This window comes from Lycorma delicatula, chromosome 6 (genome assembly GCF_047948215.1).
Source record: "Lycorma delicatula isolate Av1 chromosome 6, ASM4794821v1, whole genome shotgun sequence".
NCBI lineage: Eukaryota > Metazoa > Arthropoda > Insecta > Hemiptera > Fulgoridae > Lycorma > Lycorma delicatula.
Genome location: NC_134460.1, coordinates 3,505,647 through 3,529,910, shown reverse-complemented (window position 1 = coordinate 3,529,910; position 24,264 = coordinate 3,505,647). Strand labels below are relative to the sequence as shown.

The 24,264-nt window shown below is 34.7% G+C and overlaps 1 protein-coding gene across 1 annotated transcript in view; it reads right to left on the bottom strand.

Annotated features, from left to right (window-relative positions):
• LOC142326644 (signal-induced proliferation-associated 1-like protein 2) overlaps positions 1 to 24,264 on the bottom strand; it is a 370,917-nt gene that overhangs the window by 33,825 nt on the left and 312,828 nt on the right. The window contains exons 9-15 of the mRNA XM_075369241.1: positions 23,666 to 23,769; positions 21,054 to 21,211; positions 18,853 to 18,959; positions 17,609 to 17,743; positions 10,001 to 10,241; positions 4,559 to 4,814; positions 2,988 to 3,103 (exon numbers count right to left, since the gene is read on the bottom strand). Of these exons, the coding sequence (XP_075225356.1) occupies positions 2,988 to 3,103; positions 4,559 to 4,814; positions 10,001 to 10,241; positions 17,609 to 17,743; positions 18,853 to 18,959; positions 21,054 to 21,211; positions 23,666 to 23,769 (1,117 nt within the window). The remainder of the gene's footprint in view (positions 1 to 2,987; positions 3,104 to 4,558; positions 4,815 to 10,000; positions 10,242 to 17,608; positions 17,744 to 18,852; positions 18,960 to 21,053; positions 21,212 to 23,665; positions 23,770 to 24,264) is intronic.

Here is a 24,264-nt window from a genome sequence, read left to right as displayed (position 1 = left end):
TCTCGTTTTGTAAAAATTGTAACTGTGAGAAGTTTTGATTGAAAAGTAATTAGATTTCATAATATGCACTTAAGTTAATAAATTTTTAAAAATAAATAAAAATATTCTGAAATTTTTGACTGTCTTTTCACAAAAAATAATTTCATTTATCAGTGAATAGAAAATAATAATTTAATAAATAAAGATTGCATATATACTGTATTTAATAGTTAAAAGACTAACAATAGAACAATATCTACACATTTTCGTTTCACTACCTCTCGCTTTGGACACTTATGGCAAAACTTAATTTTTTAAATTGTTACACTGTACTTCTGATCTTTTTTAGAACCTTTTAAAAACACATAATTACATCTTTGAACTACATCAACCATGTTTTCTTTTCCGACAACATAAGGGAGGTAACTACATGCTCACTAACACTCACAAGATTCCCCTCATTCAAAGATTCATTTAATGTTTTTAATTGACTTACAAATATTTATAATCTCTTCCATTTTATCTTTTTTTTCATCTTTTACAACTAAATAGGATCACTTTAGTCATTCCATTAACCAAGTCTCTTCAAAGGGACTGTTCGGGCCTTGCAGTCCTACTGGTACTTTTTCATATGTTCTGATCATTGTGCTTGGAAATTTGATTTAACTTTTTTAACAATTTCGAGATATCTTTTTTCTTATCCCTAAACCTTTTTTAGCTTGTTCTTCAGATATTATGTTTTAACTTTCATACTCCTTTCTTAATAAAAATTTTTCTTCATCTTTTCTTCTTTTTTTTGTTTTAAACAAGAAACATTAAGTTCTACAAGCGGAGTCACTTATTGCACGTTGTAAATACTTAAAATTGTGGTTTATCTTTAATCTTTTTCTTGTTTACAAATTTCTTGGGTTTTCTAAAATTTCTAGATAATCTATTAGTAAAAGATTAAAACTAAACACATTAATAACAAAATTGATTATTTTTTCACTGCTCTGTTTTCTGGAAGCTTAATTTTATAACCAAAATTTTATCTTTTTTACTATTAACCCAACATGTATAATTTAAAATGTTTTTATAAACAATACAACACCTACTTGTTAGTCGCAAACCTTTTTCCAGGGTTCTTCAAGAGACATAGAGTAAAACAGAGCATTTTAAAATTCTAGATTTCTTCTTAAAACTTCTACAGAAGCTCTTAAAGGATCTTTAATTGACAATGAATATTCTATTTCAAAATTTTTGTTGGTAAACTACAACTTCCAAGCATGTTATACCATGTCTCTTGGATTTCTTATTTTTGAAAGTTTCTCCTAATCTCTCTTATCTGGACAATGTAAGAAATTTACGATGCGGTTACCTAGTGCTTTTACCGCAGAAGACGTTAACTGACAAACAAACTTGTTACAAAGCTTAGTTATGTTAAGAGTTAAGCCATTTGGTCCTACGTTGTCGTTATTTTTAACAACTACTTTCGTGGTGTTATTATCAAACTTATTCCCAGCTATGGGAAAACTGTAATTTTCACTTATTTCCATTTCTCTTTTATTAAATATCACTGTAAAATTCAGTAGAACATCCAAATCCAAAATAAAATGTCTCTTCTAATTTTATTTAACATTACAGGTAAATCTTCTAAAAACTGTTCTACTATGTATGCAATTATTATAAATTCGTCTCTACACTGTCAAAAACAAAATCCAGTTTTCTTAAAAATTGTTTTATTATTTTTGGGTCTTGTTTACAGTAAATTTTAGGTTTTCTAGCCTCAATTCCATGTCCTGCTTACTTGTACTTGGAAAATTGACCACGTAAATACATATTACAAGATCCACAAATGCTTTTTTTTATCATTAATGTTCCATTTCTACATTCACCATCTTTTGAATCTAAAATTTTTAAAATCATTATGTCGTTGCAAAAAGGATCTTTTAATGGCTTAAATAATACCTTTTGTTAATGGTAGATATCAATATAGTTTATAGTAGCTATATCGCTATAAAAAAGTCGGTTAATTATTCCAATATCGGTTACTCTTTTTAAACCCACTCCAAATAAATCTTTTATTGTTGTTTCTATAGTAGTTGGAATTTTATTTTAATTTTAACTACTTTTTGTTCATTCATATTTTTGTTTCTTTATTATAATAAGACTTTTTTTAACACTTCTATCCATTTTCCAACTACTTACTCTTGTTTCCTCTTATTTTATATTGTAACTACTTCTTGCTTCCACTTATTTTTATTCTATTCGTGTTGTTAGTATTATTAGATTTCTGTGGAGATATTGTTTTATTTAAGTATTTGAATGAAAACCGGTAGTCCATTTCAAAGATCAGGACAATTATTTATTTATTTGATGTCTAACTAAAACTGAATATGTATGTTACGGTTACGATGATGAAGTAAAAGATTTTAATTGACTGTAGTTAATTAAAATTATTTTAAGAGAAAGTTTAGGTGGTTGCTTCAATTCATCTCCCTTACTGTTTGTATACAACATGCATGCACTCACATTTTTTCTTTTTTAATTAAGTATTGATTGCATAAAACAATTTTAATTTTACATAAACAATGAATCACATAAATTAATTACGTCTAGTTAAACTCATCATCACAAAATCAGCTTTTCAAAGTCAAGAGAGTTCTAAGCTTATAAGTCCTTGTAAAGGCAGTTGCTTCTATATGGATTTTAATACTAGACTGTGGATACCAGTGTTCTTTGATGGTTGGGTTTCAATTAACCACACTTGGAAGAAAATGGCAAACCACTTGTAAAACCTGCCTGGAAAGTTCCAAGGAATTGGAATCACCAAGGGTCAAACACAACTTTGAAAATTTGATTTTTTTTATTGACAAAAGAGAAATCATTCCAAAAAATTGCTACAAATTTGGATTGTATCATCATTTTCAAGGTGATAATTATCAAATTTTCATTGTAGTATTTTCTAAGGCAAATCATACATCGAATTACTATGTTACATTAATCTCTTATAATAATTTGTATTATACCTTCGTGGAGACCCATCACTAAGAGGAGGGATGACAGTGACAGTAACAAGCAATGATGTCTTTAATAGGTCCACCATCTGATCATGTGATAATGTCGATACTGCTACTTTGCAAATCTGTAATTCAAATCGATTAATTATTACAGTAAACTATGCTCAATGGAAATTAATAAAAAATTAAAGGAAGAAAACAGTTTCTCGGAACTTTTAATACATAAAGAAATTGTTACTATTTTTTTCTTTAATGGTCAAAATTACCAAGCATTAAAAAAAAATCTTCATCATTAGTCTCACAATTATGGAAGACCAAGTAGTACAACTAAGAATAATGGATCTATAAGATTAAAAAGGATTTAAGTAAGAGTACGTATAGATGAGTGATAGCTAGTTGGGATCGGGTAGCTAAACCAGTAGTTTCATAGGAAGTATGTCACGCAGTGCAACATACACCAGGATTGAAACAGGGGTTAGCTTTCGCTCGTGAACCTGCCTGCTCATATTGGTGAGGTTTCCCTCATGGTGCTTTATGAGTATCGCCGGATCGGTTATGAAATACCCTACCACATATCATTATTACCAGCTGCATCCGTAGCCCAGAAAGTTGGAAGTACAGGTAGAAAACCAATTATTAATGTTCTTCATCATTATTAATGTTAACAAGGATATACTGTATGCACCCTCTTTAGAACTGTAAAAATATGATTAATTATAGAATATTATTTAATACTATCTATGAAAAGCAAAATTCAAAACTGCAAGCCTCTAATGTTAAAAATAATTTGTTTGTCAGTAAAGCAATAAATGTAATTTTTGTCCCTTACCAAACAAGAAAATATTATCCATCTTCTTTACCCTTCAATCCAGATTATAGATGAGGAGGTGGCTTACACGATTCCTTTTCTATCACCCATCTCTACATCCTCACACACCCTACTTATATCCTTTTTAACCTTAAACATCCATTATTCTTAGGTACACTCCTTGGTCTTCCTGACTATCACTTGAACATTCTTCTTGCCTCAATCTCTTTTCTTAATCGATTCATTGGCCTACTCATCTTAATATACAATACTTTTTTACCCAACTATTCTATAAACTCTTCAATAATCCCATTTTGTTTTTCCCAATATAATTCTTAAAAGCTTCATTCTTTGGTGTGGATCTTGTTTTTGTAAGCTTTCATAGTACCCCTATGCTATATAAATAAAAATCTGGAGTATTTACAATACATACAGGGTATTCTTACTTCTTACACTCTTCAGATTTTCTTAATTTAATCTTTGATAAAAATCAAAGTTTGATAAAAATTCTTTCCCTTCTGTTATCTTTTCCAATTTCATTTCTTACTTTCTTACAGCTAATGTGATCCTAATTAGGAAATGAATATTTAACTCTCTAAAGAGCAAGTAATATTAATGAGTCACAAAACACATTTTTTTCCAAATAAAAATTTATCACTATATTTAATAGATTTTATCAAAAATAAAATCTTTTCAGAATATTATAAACAAAAAAAATTACGAAAAGAACAATTTCAAATTAATAAAGCAGAACGATGAAATTTTTACTAACCTCCACTAAACGAGCCCCTTGTCGTAAACCAGCCTGCCATGCCAAACCCATACTTTCAACTTGTGTAACAACACCATCAGGTTGAACATGAAAGCCAAGCTGACCAAGAGGATTTCTTTTAAGAGACAATTCTTGTGCAACAGAACCAGATGTAACAGCTCGTAACCTTACAACAACTTCCATAAGTTCATCTCTATCACCTCCTTCACGCATATGGACTGTCATGCATTCGCCCTGATGATAATAAACTCTCAAACTGAAAGCAATAAAACAATAATATTTAATTTAAAATTTATTCACTATAAAGTAACACTTTTCTTTTATAAAGTTTCACTTTTCTTAAACCTCCTGTAGGCTAAAACCATATCTGTGAGTACATTTCAAAACAAAAATAATCTGGTTGCTAAGCACTAAAGATAATATCATTTAAATGATAATTCTGTTGTTTGAATGAACACCAGAAAGGTTATAATTACCTAAACACCAAAAGGTCAATAAAAAACAACAAAGAATAGTTAGTTATAGGAAAAACTAGCTGTAAGTACAAAAATAATTTTGCAAGTAGTGCCATAAAGAAGGATGAATAATGAGATCCAAATCAGTGTGAGAAATGACTGTATAGTGGGTGTTGATGTTTCTTTACATGGCAGGACAGATAGAGGGGTCGGTCATTGTCCATATCAAGGACATCAATTCCAGCAATGATAAAGGCACAAGAAGGCGGGTACTGCTAGGACAGTTGGACCAGATGGGAATTTTAAGATATCATCGGTCAGGCCGACCTAACTACTAAGAATGTGTTTGTGATTCTTTCTGCCAGGGCAACCGAACTGAGAATGTACAAGACTACAATTCATTTACACTCATACATATCATCCTAATTCATCCTCTGAAGAATTATCTAAACGGTAGTTACCGGAGGCTAAACGGGAAAAAGAAAGATGAAAAGATGAAAAGGGCAACCGAAGTCATTACTGACAAATCTAGAATCAGATTTGCTGGGTCCACTGCCAGGTTGTCATGAGAGGAGGAGAAGGAGAATTTTTTCAGGTGCTGGGAGCCAGGCCATGTAATGGCTGAGTGTCAGGGCACTGACTGCTCCAAACTGTGTTTCAATTGTGGCAAAGCAGGCTGCAGGTCAGAAGTGTGAATATATTGACTTATACAGTCACCCAATGTGTGCCTTGTGTGATGCAGAGGAACAGAAGTAAAAGGTAGCAAGACCTGCAAGAATAGGAAATGAAGATTCTACAAATTAATTGCAGCCAGAGTCACGTTTCAACAGACACTTGTTGGGAGGTGGCCACCAGGAAAGATGTAAACCTGGTTTTGGTGTCCAAACCCAACATCTCTGTAATCGAGGATGGAGGTTGGTTTAACAACATGCAGAAACTGTTATCTAGCTCGCTAGCTCATGACATGTCTGGTGAGATAGTGGGCAGGCGTGGGGCTGATTTCGTCATGGCGGCTGAGCCCAATAGGTACGTTGTCGCAGGAAGTGCTGATGTGTAGACACAAGAGATGATTTAGCTATCAATGGACAGGTCGCATGGCAATCCCCAGAAAGGAGGGATGGCATTGTGTCATTGCATCCCCATGTTCGAGGCTAGGGGTCATGCTTCAGTCCTACATCTGACTATCCTGGATGGCAGATGGGACCTGCACCAGTGTGATTGTGTGTACTTCGGGATGACATTGCCAGTGATCATCTGGCAAACTGGCTGGAGATTACAGATGGATTGTTCAGAAAAAGAGATTGAGGACTGCTCTAAAAGCTGACTTACAGACAAGTCAAAACAGTATCCACAAATGTGGCCAAAGCTGTCAATGATGGAATTCAGTTGACTCCTGAGGCCCTCCAGGCGACTATAAGACAAGAAATAAGCAAAATCCCAATTGGACAGGAAGCATACAGGTCAGCCTACTGGTAGACCCCGCAGATTGCCCAGTTGTGCCAGAATATGCAGCGTTACAGACAGACTATGCAGCGTCTCAGAAGATCAGGCGGGGAAGGGTGACTCATTGCAATGCGCCATTACAAAGAGAGCAGAAAGATTCTCAATTATGAAATCAAAACAGAGAAACACAGGAAATGGTTGGACTTATGTGCATACCTGGATTGCGATCCCTGGGGGCAGGCATATCGAACAGTAACGAGGAAGCTAGGAAGCCCATACTTACACAGGAGAGTGCAATAAGATAGGTCAAGAAACTTTTTTCCTGTCGGGAACAAGACATAGACAGACCAGAGCATTTTGAGGCATGCAGATTCACGATGGATGAGGTGACCTGAGCAACTGGTAGACTGGGTGACAAACGGAGTCCTGGACCTGATGGGATTCCTGCATTGATTTTCAAAAGCCTTGTGAGATGGATCCCGTGGGAGATCATGGATGTGGTTAATAGGGGTCTCATGGTAGCTCCTTTCTGGTTTACTGGAAGGAGGCAAGGTGGACCTGGCTGGTCAGCCAGGCAAATAGGATGACCAGCTAGTTATCCTATTTGCCTGTTAAATACCATGGATAAAGCAATGGAAAGGATGCTGGTAGTAAGAATAATTGATGAACTAAAAGCTGGGGTGGGTATTTATCCAAACCAATATGGCTTCTGTAAGGGGAAGTCGACCACCCAGGCGATCTCAAGTGTGATAAACTGGACTGCAAGAGAAAGAGAGGGCACATGGAGAGTGAGGAATATGCCAACAATGATTTTGCTAGATGTAAAGAAAGCATTCAGTTCCATACCATGGGGATCCATTATGGAGTCATTGAGAGAGAAAGGCATTAGTAATTATCTGTGCAGGCAGATCAGAGATTATCTAAAGGATAAGTGGGCCACAGCTGGATACACTACAAGGCAGCTACCGGTTTCAGCTATTTGGAGATGTTCTGCAGGGGTTGGTGCTGGGGCTCCTGCTTCAAAACGTGGTTTATGACGGTGTGTTAAACCTCTACCTGCCAGCATGGACGGAGATCATTGCATATGCTGATGACCTTGCGGTCGTTATCAGCAGAAGGGCAGAACAGGAAATACAGGCAAGGGGCAATTCTGCATTATCTTTAATTGATGAGTAGTTGCAAACACATAGGCTGAATTGGTAGTTAAAAAATGTGAGTTCATGACTCTAACTGGGAGACACAAGGTGGGGGCCAATAGAATTGAGAATTGGTGACCAGCTATTGCATCGAAGGGAAAAAGCCAAATATCTTGGCGTAATAATAGATAGAGCATGCAAATTTGGTGAACACATCACAGAAGTCTGTAATAAGGCGATAAGTCTATAATAAGGCTGATTGCTCATCTCAGAGAGAAAGGAGCGGTTTGCTGGGGTGAGTAAGATAGACACTAGATTGTCTGTTATTCGAGGATGGAGCGAGAGCTGGAAACCTACCATTAAAGCAGGCTGGGCCAGAAGACTTATCCCTGACCTAGGGAAATGGCTCGCTAGGGAACACAGTGAATTAAATTACCACTTGACACAGATAATGACTGGACATGGAAATTTTGAGGGGTACCTGTATAGAATAGGCAGAAGAGAATTGCCAATGTGTAAATATTGTCATGAGCAAGACTCAGTACAGCACACCATGTTCCACTGCCAGAAATGACAAAACTCTCAGATCAGGACGGGAGTCGTTGACCGAACACCAGAAGAACTAGTAGATTATAGGCTTCAGCGGCAAACTGGAAAGCTGTTGACGGTTTGGTGTGGACAATTTTGAGGGAACAAGATGACGAAGGATGTCAATGGGGATTTTAGTTTCGGGCAGGTATGCTGAGATGCTGAGGTGTGTCAACTCCAATGATCAGCTGGGGACTCCTGGGATCTGTAGGCTGGGGAATCAAAAGACAAGAGTCCCAGCTGCTGGGTGGGGCCCAGGAATGACAAAATTGGGCCTATTTCTTCCTCACTAGAAGTTAGAGGCAGACAAGAAAATGTATAGACCAAGTCCCGGTCGTTGAAGGGGGCCCAAGAATGACATAGTCAGGCCTGGTTAACCCCTTCCTGACAATTTGAGGCAAGCGTAGATCACAAAAGATCCAACCGGTGATCCAAACTGGAGGCTTGTTTGGGTTTGAAAGATATTCCCCTGGGCTGAGCTTTACTCATTGTATGACTGGCGCAGGGGAAAAACCTATCTGATGACAGTTGAGGCCACCAAATTGACAGGATGTTTACGTTGACATAATTTTAAAATATACGATGACCAACTGTTATAACTACACAAATATCAGAACTTTCATACTATTAACATGTGAAGTTTTAATTATTGTTACAAATATGACAAATAATGTGAGTTCCTGAGGATGGAAATTAATTCTGAAAGCGCTTGAATGCATCAAATTCATTTGTTGTAAGTGGTTTTTTTATATATTTACTATAATTATATACTTATGTCAGCAGGTCATCCTTAACAAAAATTTTATACTTAGCATTACAAAGTATATTCATAAAATCTATTTGGGAAAGAACACAGTATAGATTTTTTCATTAACAACTTCTAAATAATTCTTCAAGTAAGCATTTTTTTTTTTAAATCTGATGCGGACACCACATAACTTTCTTGTACACCTAATAAATTACATACACAAATTCATTTAAAATTAAAAGTACACAAAATTATATTTCATTAACAACTTCTGCAATTTTTTCTTATTTTTTCTTTTTATTGTTATTATTGAATTATTATTTAATGTACATTTTTTTTTATAATCATAGGTTAATAATTATAAATAAATCAATACATTTAAATTAAAAAGCTAAAAATAAATATATGCATATGAAGTTGGATTCGTATCGATGTGCCATCCTCTTATAAGATCTAAATATTTCATTTGGCTGAAATCTGGAACCCATTACCACTTATGATATATCATTGAAAAGCTCTCACTCAATGAGGGCTTATTACTGTAGTAAAGAAAAAGTCCAAAATTCAAATTTGTTTGATTTTGGACTTTTTTGGAAACTTTTGGTCCAATCAATTGCAATCAAAAGGGGAGGTACACAATTAGATGTTAAACAGTCCCAAATCCAAAATTTCAATATTCTACAGCAAATTGTTTTTGAGTGATGCGAAATACATACGTACAGACATTACGCCAAAACTAGTCATAATGGATATTTTCATTGAAATCAGAAAACCAAAATTTTTGCAATCACAATACTTCCTTTACTTCATACAATGAAGTAAAAAACCAATAATTAATGTTAAATTGTAATTAGTACACCTACAATTTAGGAAAGCATATTATTTCAAACTTTTATTCAAATTAGTAGTCACTGTATATACAAGTTTTATAGTTTTACACTCACACTTTTACTGAAATAGATCTAGGAATGCTAAAAAAACCCTTGGCTTTTTATTTTTAATGTACCTTCTACTTCTTTCACCAGGGAAACTATTGCAAATGAATGACCATTAATAACAGTTTGAAGATTACCTGTTAGTTTGTGTAGCCCAACCGAGAACAGACTTACAAGGAGTAACAAAAACTATTTCCCTTGAACTTTCTTCAATCAAAACAAGTGAATCTGCAGAAATGGCAAGGAAACATTCGACTAGTGTGGCTTGGCTTGAATCATCTAATAAGACCTGCCAGCAAATAGCACCTCTCTGAGTTGCATCTGGTAGAAATCTTGGTCTCCATCGCTCTTTCTTTTTACTGCTAAATGACAGCATAGCTACAAAAATGTAAGAATAACATAACAAATTAGTCAGAAGTAGTCAATAACATCACTATATTTCTATAACATAAAATATAGAAAATGAGTTTTACATACCTTGTAGTTTTTTAATAACTAATTTTTTACGTCTAACAAAATACAATTATCATAGGTATTTAAATCTAATTAAAAAGTTTATTAAATTATATATCATTAAAGCAAAATTCTAACGAATATTAATATTCATTAATCAATGTGGCAATATAATATATTAGAATAGAATCTTAAGATAAATATTTCTCTGTGAACATGCACGATCATGTTGAAGAAAATGGTTTCTCATGCCTACCCTAATTTTTGGTAAAGAGTGAATGTTTCAAATTAATTATCAGTTGATTAATACAGATGTATGAATATGGAAAACAGAAAACTATGCAATATATATATATATATATATATATTGTCACTAAATAGCTTTGATGGCATGTAATTCATAACCTTGCGATGGCCCTGAAAAGGGCCGTTTTTTAGCGTTAGCTCTGAGAAGAGCTGTTGGGTCTGGAAGCTGGTCTCCGGCGAAGTCTGGGAGTTGTAGCTCGTCCATTGAAGTCCAACCGGGCTTTCCCTCAGCGGCAGTTGGGTCCCCACTACAGCATGGCAGTGGTGACCCCCAGAGCCCCGCAGTATCGGGTCGGCGTTGGTTGTCCTTCACCGGCGTAGCCAAAGCGGTTCTCACTAAGCAATCCCACGCTGGGACAGCTCCTGTGGCTGAGTCCGCCAGCCAGGGCAATTGAAGACCGGCAAGCTGGAGCTGGAGCAGGAAGGTAGCATCCGCATTCAGCGACTCCCTCGGCGGGCCAGCCAGGCCTGCTCCTCCAGCGGGCATGTTGACAACCACCAGGAGGTCCCACATTGAGCTGGCCAGGGAACCTTTTCTTCCAACTTCTCCAGGTGGTGGTCGACAATGAATTTGAAATTCACTCTCATGCACACTCTTTTATTGGAGCCTGAAAGTGATGGGGCTGCAGCGCCACTATGGTGGGAGAACTGCGCTGTGGGAGTGATGCTTGTATTAGCGTGTCCGTACACTGTTCACCCCACTCACATTGTTGCTACCGTTATCGCCTGCCGATATTAAATTAGGCATATATATGGTAACAATATATATACGATTTGCGTAAAATGTAAATGTGCTATTTCCTATGAAACATATATGGCCTGTTTATTTTCTCACAGACACACAGCAACTATAGGAATTTATCTCCACATGTTAACTGAATAATGTCTAATGTAAGTCAAGGAAGATACTGAGAACTTCATTCTCGTACTACCAGATGGTGCGTTGTTTTCTCAGCACACAGGGAGACTGAAAATTATCTAAATGAACATCTCCCAAGAGGATGGATTGGCCATGCAACTGATAAAAACATGAGACTGATACATTAGCCACGAAGAAGCCTAAATGTGTTTTTTCTAAGTCCTGTGTAGAGTATAAGAGGAAACTCTTTACAACTTTCTATGTATTTTTCTACTACTACATTCCTTCCTTCCCCAATCAATTCCTTCTGATTCTTGCCAAAACCTGACATTTCCCTTCTTTTAACCACCCAAAAAATTTTGAGTCGATTTTTGGTCAAATATATTTTACTTATACCCAACCACCCCCAAAAGAGCCCTCCCTAGAAAATGGCAAGTGAGGTGTAAAAGCAATCAGATTTTGACCCCCTACAAGGTACTGATGGTCTGAGCAAGACGGGATCAATCTGAGAAGATGGAGATTAAAATCGCTTCCCAGCATGGAGATAATGATGCCATCTACTTCAGAGATGACTGAATCTAAGAAAATGGATTCTAAGCACTGGCCTAAGTTCTCAGAAGAAGAAGAACCACTACCGAGGAGTATGGAAGAGTTGACAAATCAGCTAGGACTCTTGTTGATTAGGCTGAAGCAGAATATGGGTTCTGGTCTATGTAACTATATAGGTCAAGATCAGCTAGGATTCTTGTTGATTAAGTTGAAGCAGAATATAGGTTCAGGTCTATGTAACTATATAGGTCAGCATGAGATAGATCTTACTGAAATCTACAATGGATTTAAGAAATTACTAGAAGTCTTGCCAGCTCTCTCAACAACAATGCAGGTGACCCAAACTGAGGGAAATAAAGAGAACAGAAAATTGTTAAACAAACAACTAACCGATGAGGAATTTATTAAATTGGTGATGCAAAGATGGCCGACTCAGCTAACAAAGAGTATTCAGATAGTGGATGATACTGAGACAGAAGAAGATATTCGATAACTTCGTGATCTTATCGATACCCAAGAGAGGAAAGGTACTATGGCAGATTCCATGATAAGAAATATCATAAAACCAGGTACGGTAACAAAAGAAGATATAATGGTGATGGGGCTAGATAAATCTATTAACAGAACTTACACGGTTTTTTCCTAATCTACAGATGGGGAAGAGGTGACCCTAAGAAACATTCTGGTAGCTCTGAGGAAGATAAGGGAGGAAGCTGAAGCACTAACTTTGACTATAGTGGCAACAAATTTGGTGCAGTGCTTAAGAAAATATTGAGTTATTTATATCAAGGGGCCGAAGACAAAACCAGAGTTAACGTCTTGCCAGGACAAGAGGGAGAGCATGTTGCTAATAAGTAGGAAAGTAGAAAAATGACACCTGCGGTGAAGGACAGCAGGAGAGCTGTAGTCAAGGCCAATGGAAAATCGTATGCAGACCTTGTGAAAGTAATGAAACACGAAGCTTGAGAAGTGTTGTCTTTAAGGAAAGGCCTTACGGAAGAATTGTGCATTAGAATAAAAGACACACAAAAAGTGGAAGAATCTCAGTCCATGTTAAGAGCTAAAACCATGGATCTACAAGACATTTTTAAGGTGAAAGGCGGTCATAAAACTGTCGTCCACATGAGACGTCGAGCAGAATACAACAGAACGAGAAGTACACCATGCTATCTTGCAGGTTTGTGGGCACTACAGATGACTTTAAAATTACAACTATCTGGCCGGCATTTGGTCAGTCTAAAAATGCAACAGTTATCACCAACATGAGAGAAACAAAGAAGTTAATAGACCAAAGAGTACGCATAGGATGGGTACACTGCCAAATTCAGATTAAGAGAGTGGGAAGAAAGGTGCTTCCGCTGCAGTTGCGTCGAATATGTGTTGGCTTTAATTGTAAAGGGGTGGATCAGTCAAACTTGTGTCTTAACTGTGGCAAACCTGGACACAAGCGTGCCCAGTACAAGGTGCCCGCTAACTGCATGATTTGTGGTAAGGAGGGCAAGACGGAAAAATGTGAGGCCCCAAAATGAAATATTTACAGATTGATACAGGAAGAAATAGACTAGTGCAAGACCTCTGTTGGGACACTGCGGTGACAGAGCGTGTCGATATTATCATATTGTCAGAACCAAATGTGTTGATGACCTCGGGGCCTGCATAGCTAGTAGACCACTCCTTAGTGGCAGTGATAGGTTTTCTAGTGCCTGGTATTCCTGTTGTTAAAAGTGGAGCAGATTAAGGCTTTGTGTGGGCTGATTTGGGCACCACAGTAGCTTTTTCATATTATCACTCACCCAATTCTGATATTGTCGACTTTACAAACTTTGTGGATGAACTTGCTGAAGAAATTACACTCCACAGGGGGAAAACATACTAACTGCTGGAGACTTCAACACTAAAAATCCTGAATTCTCCAAGGAGGTAAACAGCATACGAAGCCAATACCTTAGCGACAGAGTGATGCGCTAGGGTTGGTATGTATTAATGGTGATGGGGCGACCTTTCAGAGAAGGGCCTCCCATTCTGCAATTGATCAGGTATTTGTACCTATGGAGAGAATCAACAACTATGTGAACTGTGCAACTCTGGAGACTGAGAGTCTTTCAGACCACTTGTACATAGTCTATGAAACTAAGACAATTGTTGGTTGTCTCACCTTACCAAGAATGATGGTATCCAAAAAAGGATGCATCCAATTTAGTGAAAGAATACAAGCTAAACTGGCAGGGATGATATCCCCAACAGAGTTGGTGACAATAGTCCAGAATGATGTGAAAAATAAGGTGTGTTGGTCCCTAAAATGGCAAATAAACATGCATATTGGTGGATGGAGGTGATAGAAATCCTTCGAAAGCAAGCATGGAAACATGAAGGGCATATCAACGCTCAGCAAAGAGAAATGCTCCTTATTGGGATAATGCTCAGCTCAATTGTGTCACGGCTAGAACAATATATAAAGCAGCCATTAAAAGTGCTAAAAAGATGTGTTGGAAGAGTTTATGAGACAGTATCAACCATGACTCATGAGGAAGAGGATTTCAACTGGTCATCAGAAGACTCGGGAGGAGACTTCTTCTGCTGACTGGAGTGTAAGGTGAGGGAGGCGATGGCCTTGCATTTTCCACAATGTGATGATCCCCATAGAGAGGAGATAGCAGCAGATGACATGGAGTTGTTCACAATGTGTGATCTTACCAAGGCAGGCAGAAAGATGCAGATAAGAAAAAGCCCAGGACCAGAAGGCATACCAGCTGAGATTGTGCGAATACTAGTTGAAAAGGTACCGAAAGGGTACCGAAGAGGAGTCATGAATGGACTGCTGCTTGACAAATATATATCCACATCTTGGAAAGAAATGAGGGTGATATTTACCAAAAAATCTGGAGCTGAGAATTCCCCAGATGGATATAGACTAATTAGTCACATAAATAATATTTGCAAGCTTCTTGAGCGGATGCTGGAGGCCAGGCTTAGACTGGATATAAAGAATAAAGGAGGTTTGAGCAAGCACCAATATGGCTTCCAAAAATATAGATCCACCACTGAGGCAGCAGGCCAGGTGATGAGAATAATAGATAAAGCAGTAACAGGCACTTGGCTTACCAGGTAAGTGGCAATGATTATTTTTCTAGACGTCAAAAACACGTTTAGTTCTCTCCAGTGAGAGGTAATTTTTCAAGTGCTCAGAGAAAGAGGGGTTGCAAATTATTTAAGAAGAATGGTGCAAAAGTATCTTGAGGATAGGGAGCTAATATATTATGTGGACAGGAAACAGACTAGATATAGAGCCACATGCAGGGTGACCCAGGGCTCTGTCTTGGGCCCCCTTGTTTGGAGTCTGGTCTGCGATAGGGTATTAAGGCTAGACTATCCTGCAGGGATTGCTCCCATTGCCTTCACTGATGACCTTGTCCTCATGGTGTCGGCGAGGCGTGAAGAGGATGTGGCTGCTAGAGAAAACACGGCCATTGATATAATTAACAGCTGAATAATAGATAACAGGTTGACGTTATCTCATGAAAAAACACAGTTTACTCCTATGACTGGAAGACAGATAATCAGGGAGAAACCAATAGATGTGGAAGGTTACCCTGTGCGATTGGAGGCTAAAATCAAATACCTAGGCATTTGGTTAGATCAAAGAAGAAACTTTTCGGTACATGTGAAGGAAATGTGCACAAAAGCAGAGATGATGGTTAAGAACCTAGTAAATTCATAGCAAACAAATCAGGCCCCCGATCATCAAAGAGAAGGCTATATGTACATCTAGCAAATTCAATCTTGCTGTTCGCTGTACCAGTCTAGGGGACAGCCCTGGACGTTGACAGGAACATTTGATCCCTTAAGGGGGTCCAGAGACAGATGGCTCTCAGGGCAGCAGCAGCTTATTCGTTGGTTTCAAGTGAAGCTATTTTCATTGCAGTGGGAATCCCTCTGGTGCAACAATTATCTAGCATGAGGATGAAAATCAGCAGGGGTGAGAACAAGGATGTGGCGTATAGAGGAATGATGGCAGATTGGCAGAATAGGTGGAATAATTCAAAAAAAGGATGCTGGACGTATTCATGATTTTTTCCTGCCTAAGGTGGACGGGGAAGAGAAGGAGTGAAAACATAATGGGCACTATTACAATGGAGCATGTTTTCTGGAGTATAGAAATTGGAGGCTATTTCCAAGTATGTACTGGGGTACTCCAATGTAAAGGTAAAGGGGTGAGGGAGAGAAAGACAGCCCCCTACAGAGCTGCCGTTTGTCAGGCTTGCTTGGATGGGCGGCAACGAGGAAGTAAGGAGACTCTGAATACCCTAAGCTGTGAGGACCCCCACTGACTGATGGAGAGTGATGGGAAAGACTTGAAAAGACCCAAAACCGGTGGGAGAAGCCAGAAATGGTGCATCCCATTAGAGCGGGCAAGGAAAAATAAAATATCCAACCAGCAACCTGACCTGCCATGCTGGACTCACAGCTGATAGGTGGGAAGGATCATTTGAGTAAAAGGACACTCCCTGTATCGGGTAATGCTTAACTGAAGGTCCAATGCAGGGGTAAGAAAAAAAGGGTATATGTGCGCAATTAGTTACTACATAGAATCAACATAATCTAATCAAACAACTACGCTTGCTTCGTTCGCTAACCTCATCTGATTAACATTAAAAATAAAAATTATATGCAATAAGTTATACTATATAAGGTTTATCGTATTGAGTTGCGTACACAGATTATGTATAATTTAGTAATTATACATAATCTAAATTAATACATAATCTAAATTAAGTATAATTTAGTTTTATACTTCTAAATTTTATATAACGGAAGTGTTGTAGGCATATAACGGATTTTGATCAGACTTTTGTTTAAAGCTTTCCATCTTTAGTTTCAATTTTATTTTCGTTTGTGTGTAATTGTTTATACAAAAAGGCATTAATGAAAATTAAATTCAACTCATCATTTTTCAATCATATAAGAGAAAACAAACTCATAACAATATGTTTACAAAATTTTAATTATTTTTATCCCAGTTTGTCATCTATCATGTTCTGTTCTATTTATCATACATTTTGCATTATCTACTACCTACTCTTCTTTTAATTTTCCTAAAATCATATTCAATCATTTCTCACCACTGAGGTTCAAAACCAGTAAAACGTTTCTTTAATGAAGAAAAGTACAATTTGCTTTTAAATGTGTTCTTTTGTTTTAAGTCAATTTTTCTTTCAATTTATATAAAATAAAAGCAAATTTTAAGTCAAGCTCTTTGAATATCTTTTTATCTATAAAAATAACAAAAAAATGCTCAGAATAAATATATTTATCCTTTATATATAACTATTAGGGATTATTCTCAGGGATTACCATAATTCTGCACCCAAAAATTTGAAAACATTAAAATAAAATTACTATTGAATAGATAGATATAGATCAACAAATAAATATTATTATCTTATTAATACAAGCATAAAGGTAACAATTCAATTTCAGTAAAAGAAGGTAATTAAATATAAATATCACAACTAAATAAAAATTTATACAAATTAAGGTAAAATTAATAACTTTATTTATAACACATACAAATACTTACAAAATTTTTGTGCACTTTCAACGAGTGTACTAGTTGAATAATTTGTAACAAGATCTTTTAAATATTCCTGCCTTGTTCTAGTTGCCATAGTGGCGAATTTCTCAGAACGGTGAGCAGCATTTTCTGCATTGATCACTGCAATTTAAAAAATAAATATTTTACTAGAAACATTTAAATAAAAAAAGATTTTAGCTGCAACAAGCATACTCCTGCTAAATTATATTTTACTGCTCAGTACCTTATTGTAGAGCTGTACAGAAAACAGAAATGCCAATTGTTAATATTTTTTTTTAACATTTACTGAAGTTCATTTATATTCTTCACTTGCTTATTGATTATACAAACTGAATGTTAACAATTTAAAAGGTTAAAGTTAACCTTTTGTATGGTTATAATTTTGCAGAAGATGGTGTCTCTATAATCTTAGTAAAAATAATTTCCAGTTAATTTTATACAAAACTGAATTTACTTAAGGCATTTCATTAACATCATTAAAAAACATCTAAAAAAGATTAAACCAAAAGTAACAATCTTTATGGAATGCAAGGAATATCCTTCACCAATAAATCAAAAATAAATAAAACTTTATATTGTAATATTAAATACAACTACATATAGCAATTTGATCAAGATAGCAGTAAGGCAGCATAATTTTCAGATGTTATCTATTTACCTCAAAACTTAACACAATGTGCAAATAATACACCCAAAACAAAAAAAATATTAATAAGTGAACATTAATAAGTGAATAAAATATAAAATCAGTGGAAAATAAAACCGATTCAAAGAATAATATTACAAAAATTTTTTAATTTTTTTAAAAACTAGCTTTATAGTTTTTAGTCGTACTTTAATCAAATTATTATCGTACGTTGCACGAGTTTAATTAGTAGGTTAATTTGGATTTCAAAAGATAACATCATATAATGGAATTTTTAACATATTTATAAAATATCAAACAAATTTTCAATTAACAAATATTTTACACTCGCAACCTTAATTTAACCCTGTACGGAGGGAATGTTTGCAAAAGTAATTGTGGAATATTGTATAGTCACCTGACCTTAGTAAATGTGCAAAATTTCATTAATCGGCAATGTCAGGAAGTATGTTAAATTAAGGATGCAAGGTTTGAGGACAAACATGAGAAAAAACATTGCGAGTTAAAAAAAAACAAAATTAAAAACAATATTAAATTGTTTATATGAAAACAGAAATGTGAATAAATTAATCTAATAACAAACCTTTAGCTAAAAGAAAATCAGCAAATGATTTTGATTTTGGAAATGTAGCACCTTCTGGAATCGGTGGACCAAACACTGGAACTTCTTTTGATCTGGTTACTGCAACACTGAATACAAATTACAACTTTTTTTTTATAAGAATGTTAAAATATTAAAATAGTGTTATCGGGTAGAATATTTTAACTGAATAATAAATTAATTTATAATAAATAAAATCTAGCTACAATGATCATAAATGATGTAAACCTACATACAATGATCAAACCATTATTAGTCTGTCAATGATCAAACCTTTATTTTTGTGACTGATAAACCAAGAAAAATGCATTTAGAAAATAAAATTTTGCAGTACTGTACTTATATATAGTACTGTATTATATCTGGAAGATGAAACCATTAAAGCAGCATCAGAGCCATTTGGTTAGAGAGTAAACAATGGAATGGTAAGAATATTAAGTAATTAAATTAGATCTATGACTTTAACTGCAAAAAGGGAATATTGCTTTTGACCTGAAAGAATTACCAAATGTGAGTCGCTGAAGGAGATTAATACATTGCCCTAGATAACGAAAGAGCAACTTTATCAATGTTTGCCAAACATTTGATTGCAAATAATACAACAAAAAAGCTAATTAGTTGACAGGATTGTAAACAGAACTCTAGCACTTTAAATAAATGGTGATGACAGACTGATTTTAGATAGCCCAGCTTACAAGTTTTCTGCAGGATAATTTAATAAAAACATCATTTTCTTAAGAAACTTCATTTAAAAAATGAAAACAATGATATGTGTAATAAAAAAAAAAATTGTACTTATTTTAAGGCGTTTCACATGTTCTATGTTTAAATATTTTGTATAATATCCAAATATTTCTTACAAACTAATAATTCTACAACAGCTGAACATCCCAGGGCACAGGCATTCTGAAACTTGAAGGGCGCAAACTAAGTTAAAATTGCAACAGCCAAAGCCAGATTCAATGAAACAGTTACTACAGATCACTGAAGTTAGTAATAATGGGTTCAGATTACTACATGTTGGTGGCACTTTTTAGTGTCTAATGACCAAAGCAACAAAAAAAAATAAAATTTTTATACGTCTAATCTACAAATCAGAAATTCATAAAACGAAAGAACAAAGTCGTGTCAGTGTGGTACTAGTATCTAGCAAAAAATAAATTAAATGCCATAAGTATTTCTACATATAGTATTTTTTAAGTACATTTTTTTAAAACAGCTGTATAAGCTGTTTTATTTTCTCTTGCAATTGAACAAATTTATCTATGACAAAAATAAAGTGAATGACTTGTAACCATACTTCCTCAGTTTTCATGTAGATTATAATTTTAATATTTTATTGTTCATTCTAGATATTCTGAATTTTTGGTTAATACGGATAAATGGACTTGAACTGTGTACAGTGTCTCACTCTAATAAAAATTATGCCCAATCTAACGCATAACTTTCCTGAACTGGGATCCTTTTAGGTAGGTGCATTCCTCATTCATGAATTGGTTTAAATGGAGCCTGTTACTTCCTTGGATGACCAGGAAAGGATAAATTTGAAACCAATAAAGGAATTGAGAGCCAGGAAATATTACCAAGGAGTTGACAGGGTTAAAGTATAACTTCTCGGTCCGGCTAGGTACTGCATCATTGGCCTTCGGTGAAGAAAAAGTAAGCGCTAAATGTCAGAATCACCCTAGCACTGCAAGTTATTGTTTTATAATAAACAGAATGTAAAAGTCTGATTCTTCAGTTTAGACACAAAGGCTTATTTTTTACCCACCAAAAGAATACACTACACTATCGTTTAGTTTCATTTAAAGGATGAAATGAAAGGAAATAAATTAAATCTACCATTTTAAACACTGATGTTATTATAATCAACAATTTGGATTTTTATTGATAATCTGTTTAATTTTTGTCAGGTCCATAAATTATTTTGGGCTGTGCTTATTTGGGACTCACAAATACAATGAATGCAGGTTAAAAAACATAATGATATCATGCTTACTTATAACAACAGCTTGTTATATAATATTATAACTACCGTAAAATAAAATTAAAAAATCAATAATAAAATACAATAAAATTGATTTTAAAATTAAAAAACTTATAAAGTTTGTGAATTAATAATAATACTTTCTTTTAATTGATTAAAATTTAAGCAATTTAATATAGTAAAATAAGCATACTACCTGTAGTGGGTATTTTCAGTGCATGGATTCACAGCTCTAACAACAATAAAAACATGCTGAAATTGAGAACGAATATTCTTTGGTGTAAAAGGATGGGCACCTGGCTCCTGGAAGACTATTGTTACAATATCATTACCTATATGTCGCTTTCTCAGTAACTGCAGACACAAAATAAAAAATTAATTCAAAACACAAGTTTAAAAAACTAGAAATATGATACAAACAATACATAAAAAAACTTAACAAGTATAACAGCATGCACTGTTTCATCTCAATATATTATATATAACACATCATATTAACCTGATTCTAGGCAGTATTTATTCTTTTACTATTAATCTATAAGTAAAAACTATTTAATATATCAAATAAACAACCATACTAAATAAACAATAACAGACATACTAAATAAATAAATTTCTTACAGATAACTTAGTGTGCTGATTACACAGTCAATCTATTAAAACACCACTTAATAAAAAATCAATTCAGAGACCTCCAATCTGATATAATACTCTGTGTTCTAGTTTATAAATAGTCTTTCAACATTACCAGTAAACAAAAAAAAAAATATTGGATAGTCTCACTGAATTCTTAAATATAAGTCATATTGCTTGTAAAAATAATAATCGTATCATAAAAAATAATATTAAATAAGTATGAATTCAAGTAAATTTAAATACAAAATTTTACAGCAGCATCTAAAGTACATGTAATACAGTTCACTGAAGAATATGCTAAATATATTAATATAAGATTAATAAAACAAATTGCCTCTTAACTCAGAATTTTATCAAGAGACTATTTAGAAAAAGTAATTTTTCATTTCGTAATTCAAATGTAACAGAATAAATCTAATGATTTTTCACAAATCATCAAAATTGAACAAACACATAGTTTTCTGGATAAGTCATAAAGTAAAACAATAAACAAAATAGAACCTAAAGAAAAACAAAGGACAAAAAAGTGTGCTTCTCAAATGTGTTAGATGGAAGAAAGAGTAATATGTCTTGGGTGCAGTCAACACCAATTCTAAAACAAAGGCTTCTGATAATATTGTTTGTTGAGTATACATTTAAAATTTTAATGTGGTAAAAATGCAAGTATAAGGAATTAAATTAATTTGAAATGTCTACCATTTTACATGATTCACTTGTCCTTCAGTAAAGTAATTATTATTAAAAATAATTATTCATAATATGTAATCGGTTTTTAATTAAAAATCTTTCACTGGTTTACACAATTCACACTTTCTTTTTTTCTCTATTTAATCTCCTGCACTATCTAAAAACTTTTGCCAACAATTTGGAAGCTTCAATATTCCTTGTTCATAAAAACTTTGAGGAAAGTCATCAGCCAATTGTGCATGCGATCCTTGACATCTTCATTGTTTTCGAATCGTTCCCCTTCAAGTGATTCTTTCACGAGAAAAAACAAGAAATAGTCAAAGGAAGGACAAATCTGAACTGTAGGGAAGGTGGTTGAGGGTTTCTGAGTGCATTTTTTCCAATTTATCCCTTGTCAAAATTGCAGCGTGCGGGCTGGCATTGTCATGGAGAAGGATGACATCTCTGATGAGCATGCTCTGTTCTTTAGTTTCGGTAGGCGGCTTTTGTTGACTGCAGCACCTGGTAATAATAAGTCCCATTCACCACTCATTGATTGTGGAGAAAATCAATGAGTAAAACTCCCCTTGAATTAAAAAAAAATCATTGCAAGAACTTTTCTGGCTGGCAGACTGGTTTTGTGGCCTTCACTGGGCAGCCCTCAATCTTCCTTCACCGTTCCTTACTCGCCATTTTTGACTCCAGAGTGTAATGATGGACCCATGTCTCATCACATGTGACGATGAGCCTAAAAAAAATCATCACCTTCTTGCCAAAATAGATTCATAAGTCTCTCGTAGATCTCCAACCTGACCTGTTTTTGATTTTTTGTCAACAACCTTGGAACGCATCGAGCAAAATTTTTCTAAAGCCAAGATGGTCAATGATAATGGATTGAGCGCTTCCATTAGCCGACACCCATTTCTGACATGATTTCTTCAACAGTGAACCAGCGATCACTTTCGATAATCTCTCTGACGACATCGTTAGCTTTGAGACTTGACCTTGAGCGTCAATCATGACTTTCATTTTCTACACTTTCTAGCCCGCCCTTAAATTCTCTGGCCCACTTATATACTCAGTTCTGAGTAACATCCCCAAACTGTACCTTTAAACGAGTTAAAAGGTTTAAGTAAGAGGTTCTGTTGTGCAACAGACAACAGAACCTCTTGCTCATTCACAGCTGTACTGACAACAGAACAGAGCAGCAGAGGAACTAACCAAGATGGTTTCCTCTCTCTAACACACCAATCATTAACCCCCGTCCTCTACTTCGCCATCCAGCTCAGAACTGCTTGCTGTGTAGAATAGCAAAATTACCGTTTAAATTTGATTCACCCTCATACTTAGTTTTTGATTTCCTAGGGAAAGCGTTAGATAAAAGCTCTTATAATTCACACACTTTGGATTTTTTTTATAAACTTTGTCAAAAAAATAGATGTAAAATAATGCAACAAAATTCAGTACTTCTAATTCCAAAGAAATAAATAAGGAAAATTTAACTACCTGTTGCCTATTATTTGGTGTAAATGGAAGGTATGTAGAGACATGAAACATAATTTCACAATCTTGATACTGGGCATAAACAGAGTAAAGCCCTGTAGAATCAGCTGTAAAAAGAAAACGATAAAATTAATTATTTAATTAATAATTAAAATAAACAGTAAATTTATTCAGCATCATTTACAGTCCAACCCCATTATCAAAATTCTACCGGTTTGAATCTCAACACGATAGAAAACAATTTTTTAAAGAAAAAATCTGAGTACTGTGTATAGATATTACTCTGAAAAATAAAACTCGGAAATAGTCCCCAAAAATTTCAGTTTCCCAAATTGTTTGTAAAGTACGATTTGTATTTTCAGATCACTTGTTAGTGCTGTAAAAATTTGGTTGGCTATTACTTATGGAATAAAAGTGCTTTCAATAATAGAACTAAACAACAAATAAATAATGAATACATAAAATCAAAAGAACAAGCGGTTAATAAAAACAGCCAAGAAAAACTAAATGTCAGTGAAATAATAAAACAGATGAAAATTATATTAGTAATAGGGAAAGTAAAATTATTCATAATATTCGACAAGATGATAAAATTACCTAAT